At 38.3% G+C, this 6,750-nt stretch overlaps 1 protein-coding gene across 3 annotated transcripts; it reads right to left on the bottom strand.

Annotated features, from left to right (window-relative positions):
• Positions 1–1,427: 1,427 nt before the first annotated feature.
• On the bottom strand, positions 1,428–6,285 carry rae1 (ribonucleic acid export 1; the record flags this gene model as incomplete). 3 transcript variants are annotated; one of them, XM_079461331.1, is made up of 13 exons in its annotated part: positions 6,193–6,285; positions 5,727–5,832; positions 5,547–5,651; positions 5,366–5,458; positions 5,063–5,149; positions 4,676–4,762; positions 4,475–4,546; positions 4,219–4,326; positions 3,734–3,840; positions 3,569–3,644; positions 3,206–3,400; positions 2,366–2,451; positions 1,428–1,757 (listed from the first exon to the last, which is right to left on the bottom strand). In XM_079461331.1, coding segments are annotated over exons 2-13 (1,107 nt in total). In that variant the 5' UTR covers positions 5,817–5,832; positions 6,193–6,285. The 3 variants fall into 3 exon arrangements, with proteins under 3 accessions (XP_079317457.1, XP_079317458.1, XP_079317456.1); XM_079461332.1 differs by having other exon boundaries at positions 1,433–1,757; positions 5,727–5,848; positions 6,193–6,223; XM_079461330.1 differs by lacking the exon at positions 1,428–1,757 and having other exon boundaries at positions 2,362–2,451; positions 6,193–6,272.
• Positions 6,286–6,750: the final 465 nt, after the last annotated feature.

The raw sequence follows: 6,750 nt of genomic DNA, 5'->3' as shown, positions 1-6,750 counted from the left end.
CAGAGATGTTCAATCGGTTTCAAGTCTGGGCTTTGGCTGGGCCACTCAAGGACATTCACAAAGTTGTCCTGTAGCCACTCTTTTGTTATCTTGGCTGTGTGCTTAGGGTCATTGTCCTGTTGGAAAATGAACCTTTGCCCCAGTCTGAGGTCCAGAGCGCTCTGGAGCAGGTTTTCATCGAGGATGTCTCCGTACGTTGCTGCATTCATCTTTCCCTCGATCCTGACTAGTCTCTCAATTCCTGCCGCTGAAAAACATCCCCACAGCATGATGCTGCCACCACCATGCTTCACTGTAGGGATGGTATTGGCCAGGTGATGAGCGGTGCCTGGTTTCCTCCAGACATGACGTTCCATCTTTGTTTCATCAGACCAGGGAATTTTGTTTCTCATGGTCTGAGAGTCCTTCAGGTGCCTTTTGGCAAACTCCAGGCGGGCTGTCATGTGCCTTTTACTGAGGAATGGCTTCCATCTGGCCACTCTGCGTACAGGCCTGATTGGTGGAGTGCTGCAGAGATGGTTGTTCTTCTGGGAGGTTCTCCTCTCTCCACAGAGACATGCTGGAGCTCTGTCAGAGTGACCATCGGGTTATTGGTCACCACCCTGACTAAGGCCCATCTCCCCCGATCGCTTAGTTTGGCCGAACAACCATCTCCAGGAAGAGTCCTGATGGTTCCAAACTTCTTCCATTTACGGATGATGGAGGCCACTGTGTACATTGAGCCCTTCAATGCTGCAGAAATATGTCTGTACCCTTCCCCATATCTGTGCTTTCGACACAATCCTGTCTCGGCCGTTTACAGACAATTCCTTGGACTTCATGGCTTGGTTTGTATTCTGACATGCACTGTTAACTGTGGGACCATATATAGACAGGTTGGCCTTTCCAACTCATGTCTGATCAACTGAATTTACCACAGGTGGACTCCAATCAAGTTGTAGAAACATCTCAAGGAAGATCAGTGGAAACAAAAAACTAAATTTTGAGTGTCATGGCAAAGGCCGTGAATACTTATGTACATGTGCTTTTTTATTTTTAATAAATGTGTGGAAGATTTCCAACAAACCTCTTTCACGTTGTCATTAAGGGGTATTGTTTGTAGAATTCTTTTTCGGTTTTTAGGAAAATAATTAAATTAATCCATTTTGGAATAAGGCTGTAACATGACAAAATGTGGAAAAAGTGAAGTGCTGTGAATACTTTCCGGATGCACTTAATATAAATCATGACAGTTTAAGTTTTTTTGGGGGGGTGAGCTTTCTTTAGGTAGCAAACTCTTATATCGCGATTGAGTGTTTTGTGTGCATTTTTTTTAAACATGAAAACACTTCTACAATGACCACATATATGGCATATATGCACATAGATATTCACCTTCACCTGTATATTTACATTTTCGGCCTTGAAGTAAATAAAACAAGAAACGTCAAAATGCAGACAAAGCTCTGGAGATTTATTGTTGGTTACACAATTGGATTCTACACGAAGCAGAAAACCCAAAATGCATTAGAACGCAGTATAAAAAAGGGTGGCAAGAGAAGACCTTCGTTAAGAAAACAATAAACTACACCAAGGATACTGAAGCATGCCCCAAAAGCCACTGCTCACATCACCATTGCTTATAAGCAGTTGGCCCCTTCTGATTGGTCCGTAAAAATGACAATGGCACGCCATTGGTCCAGGTGCAGGCCAAATGGGGGTCTCTCTCCATATTTACACAATAATGTAGGTCTTCCGAGTGATGAAGGGTGACGGATCTAAAGACAGGAAGGGCAAGTGTCAGTCAATATGGCATTCTTTCAAATACATTGGTGTACACGATTCAAAGAGGCATGAAACTTAACATTGAGAAAATCTTTATTTTCTGACATTATTCTGTAGCCAATTCCAGTTCTTCCACATTTTGGAAGTGTCAATTCTCCTCTATAAAGAAATTAACTGAATAAATACTGATGAACATCACTAGTAAAGCACTGCAAACAAAAATATTCATTACCGGCAAGAACCATTTAAAGTTACCTTCCCCTAACATAATGGCTTTTCATCAGTAAACAAATGACTCACCATTACAGTTAATTTATTTACTCTCGACTTAAACTTTAAATTTTAACTGAAAAAAAGTCTTCTTAACACCATTTAATATTTAAGTTTATATGACACACTATTTTTTCTAATTGTGATCTGTTATTAGAAGCAAAAACAACCAGCCTTTCTCCATAACTAAAGCATTTTATATATCAAACGGCTCAGAAAGAGTCCCAATTGCACAGAAAGGAAAGTGCAACGCAAGGAAGGCAGCGCGCCTGCCCCAACGCTTGCCCGGTGAAAGACAGTGTCCCCATGATAATGGATATTCCGCTCTCACCATTTCTTGTTCCGAGGCTTCAGCTCCTCAGCAGCATTCCTCAAGAAGATGTAATTTTTTTTCTGAGGATTGTAGTATTCATGTCCCTGTTACACAGCCGAAAAAACAAAAGTGAGCAAGTGACTATTAAGGAATTAGCATTACAGAAAAATACTTGTTTCATAAGATAAGGGGTCATCTTCCTGTAACTTGGATAATACTTAAATCACAAAAAAAAGAATGCTTGAAAAAAAAACACAATGCTAGAAAGGCAGAAAAAATGCAAGAACTTCACACATGCAATTATGTGTAAATATTTTGAAAAAATATTTAGATTATTTACTATCGATCCGCACTCACTTGCAGAATGGGTTCTAATGATATTTATTAGTGTCACAATTTTAAGGAATATTAGATTTTTGTTTAATGTGACAAATTTATCCTGTAACAGGGATACACGCATGCACCTGTGGGACACATCAGGGCTCATGTGTATACAAACATAAGTAAATTATAAAACTTAAATTTAGGATAATTACAACACACAATGTGCAATTTACACCACTAAATCACAAAAACAGTAACAAAGGCAGAGCTTGATGAAACTGTGAAGGAGCATGGGATTATGGGAATAAACTGGTTACTTTGTAATGCAAGCACAACAATTCAGACTAAAATATATATTTCAACAAAATAGTGAAATTTTTAAGTTGTCATATGTAGACAAATGTCTGTGTATTACGTTCCAATTATCATAGGTATGCATAAACACACATATCCTAAAGGGTTAACAGATGCTTTTGTTTGAGTTATGCACGTTAAATAATTTTTTTTAATTCAAATAAATGTACTGAAATTTACCTTAGACCAGTCATAGCTGGAAGCGTATGCAAATATGTTTCCATTGTTATTGAAGCAACAAGCTGTTATTGGTTGATCTAACTGCTCAGATGTCTTAAGCTTAGTACGAGCATCTTTATCCCAGAAACTGAAGCGCCCATCAGAACCTACTGTCGACAGAGTACCATGGACAGGGTGAAAAGAGATAGCATTCACCTGAAACAGAAAGAACTCAATCTGAGATAGAACATTGAACAAAGTAGAGACAAAGTGATCTCTTCCAGTTACTTCAGAGTACAATAACATTACTGAATACAGTCTTTGAGAGAGCAACACTGGTCCACCTTAGACTACACTTAATGTCTAAAGAAAAAGAATACTAACAGCATAAATATCTTGGGGTGTGGCGGTGTTAGTTCCATTTGACCTGTGGCACTTAAAGGTAAAATTGTCCTTGGCTCTGAGTGAGAAAGTACACAAACAAGACATGTTACTTCATATTTTGCTGAAAAACTGTTCAAACATTATAAGATGAGGTCACAGACTCACGGGTTGGGTGGGCTTATGTAGTGAATGGCAACGCGCCCTTCGATGCTGCCCAGTGCAAAACCAGTAGGCTTATTCTGCTTATCTTTAAAGATAGCCACACAACGATGCTGTTAAACAAAACACACAACGTAAAAAATATCAGAAATATGTACACCAGTATTTTCAGAAGTTTGGCACTGGTTGAGATAAAAAATAAAACGGACCACTCAACATTCCAAGAATCAGCATAAAGAGGGGAAAAAAGGACAGAAATTGTTTATGCAGGGCATGCATGAGAGCCAATTTCAGCAACAGTTTGTGGAAAAAAAAGAATGCAAATCAACGCTAAACTCAAATATTGCACCGGTAACTTCAAATCTCTTTACTTCTTGAGTGTTTTGTGTGGAAATATCACATTAAACAAGTGATAACACATGCAAGGACAAATGAGAAAAATGACTGTCAATTCACTTAAGTGTTGACTTAAGGAATGAACTGACACTTACCTGATGCTTCAGAGGAGAATCTATACGTCGAAACTCTGAGGGCTGATTTTCCAACTGGTATACAATAAGACCACGTTCTGCAGTGGCCACTACCGCCATAGGATATACCTATAAAAACAAAAGACATTGAGTGCTTTTTCATTAAAAAAAGCTCACCATACATTTTTCATTGATGTGTATATTCAGCTAACACTCCTTTGAATAAATTGAAAAATAAGGAGAACTTTTAAATAAGGTTTTAATAAGATTAAATTACCACATCGGCACAGTAACATCTCTCTGGCATCTGCAGAGACATCATTGGATTTGGGGAACGAGTGTCCCAAAACTGCCAAAACAAAAAGTAGTTTAAAAAGAGGAGAACACCTTAGTGTTCATCTCAAGACTGTTTAACAAATCATATGTGAAAAGCAGCTCTGTATAGTCATCACGGTAAAGAGGATGGATGTGTCAGCACCTTCAGTGTTTTGTCCCAGCTACCAGTCATGGCACAGCTATAGTTTGGGGCTGTTATCCAATGAATTGTCCTGATTGGGCCATCATGCTGAGCAAAGGAAGGAATTTAATTTTTACAAAATCAGTCTGACCTTCTTTCTTCTGCAGACCATAAAATAAGATATTTTGAAATACATGGTAAACGAACAACACTAGCCTCCTCTGACTCCCATCGTATGGACACAAAACAACAAAAAGATCATTCCTAAAAATATCTCCATTTGTGTTACACAGAACCAAGTCATATACAGGTTTTGAAATACAACTTATGAGTTGTACATGTCTTTATATATATATTAACCTAGCATACTACACAAACTGTCAACAGAAATGTAAAAAGTTTGCTCACTTGCGCTATCTGGATGGCCTGGTTGCTGTTCAGATCCCACATCTTAGCGGTTTTGTCACAGGAGGCTGTGAAAACTTTACTACCATCCTGTTTGGAAAAAAATACATCAACAACACTTTGGGTGAAAACCTTTAGAATTAAATGTTTCGATCCACTGCGAATTCTGCGCAAAAGGGGATTATTTATTCTTTGCATAGCAAATGTGACCTTTTTTGGATAAAGGATCTCTCTAAAATGTTGATAGCATTTGTCATGAGATGGTTTACATCATACAGAAACTACAGTACAACATTTTGATCTTACGTCACTCCAGCACACATCCAGCACTGGGCCTGTGTGCATCTGCTGGGCTTTAGGGACGGTTTGACCATTATCTTGAACCTCCCAACATCGCACCTGAGGTTATAAGAAAAACAAATTCAGATCAAAATGCAAACACATCTTTAAACAACAATCAAAGTTTTCATATGACACAAAGGCTTACATCATTGGCCCATGAGCCGCCAATTAGAAAGTTTCCAGGCATTGTAGGGGGACTGAAAGCCAAACAACTTATGCTGTCATCGGGCGGAGATGTCACCTCAACATCCTATTATCAACGATAACATTGTAATCAATACCATAAGCTTCTAATATCTGGTTATTATATTCGTATTCATTGTACCTTCATTGGATTATGGCTATCTGTGGTGGCGCTACCAAATACGCCTGTTGTCCCGGCCCCAAAGCCCGTGTTCGTCCCGAATAAACTCATTTCATTCAGTTACCAGCTGATAAAACAAGAATCTATAGCATAAATATGTATATATGGCTTTTACAACATGTCAATTACAACATTGAGCGAAAAAAAATATTTATCCTAATAACACGTATAAGAAAACAAATTGAAATCGTTATCAATCAGTTCGTCTGTAAATCCCGCTCAAGAAATACAGATATGCAACCCCAAACACCACATTCGCTCTAAACAAACGCTCTCTAGTTGTCCTCAAGAATTACAGTTAAACTCCCGACAGCATCTACACTAATTATTACGACATAAAAAAAATATCGAACAGCCAAATACACTTATAAAAGATTGAATTATATTGTTATATAAACCCGGTTTCCACTGCAAAAAGGCAACTCACGACGTGCTTAGTTCTTCTTCTTGGGATTAATGGTTTGTCTGGTACATCGGTGTAGAAATCGTGTTACCGCCACCTACTGAACTGGAGTGAGGTAGGGTTCACTTATATGGCTCACCTTAAAATAAACATTCTGTCATCATTTACTCACACACGTCATTTCAAATCTTTATGACCTTCATTCTTCTGTTGAATGAAAAGAAGATATTCTGATAAATGTTGGTAACCGAACAATGGTGGGTACCTATTTTGACTGTATGGACACAAAACCAATGCAAGTCAATGAGACCTCCGCAAAGGTGTTATAGGCTTTGTTTTTAAATTCAGTCGCCTATAAACAAAAGCAATAAAAAACATCAAAAATACAGTTTTCTTGTGTGCTTATAAAAGACTTCACAAAAAGCTATAAAAGACTTCAACAACGCGGCGTTGAGCATCTGTGTACATAACAAATGTATTCTATTTGATGAATTGAATGGCAGGAAGATATCTAATGTTGCTTACACATCACATTTTGGTAATTGTTCATTGTGAATTAACAGCCCGGATTTTTTTAGCACC

The sequence above is a fragment of the Barbatula barbatula genome (assembly GCF_947034865.1).
Source record: "Barbatula barbatula genome assembly, chromosome: 7".
Taxonomy (NCBI): domain Eukaryota; kingdom Metazoa; phylum Chordata; class Actinopteri; order Cypriniformes; family Nemacheilidae; genus Barbatula; species Barbatula barbatula.
The sequence above is the reverse complement of the archived record's forward strand: the minus strand, read 5'-3'. Positions and strand labels throughout refer to the sequence as shown.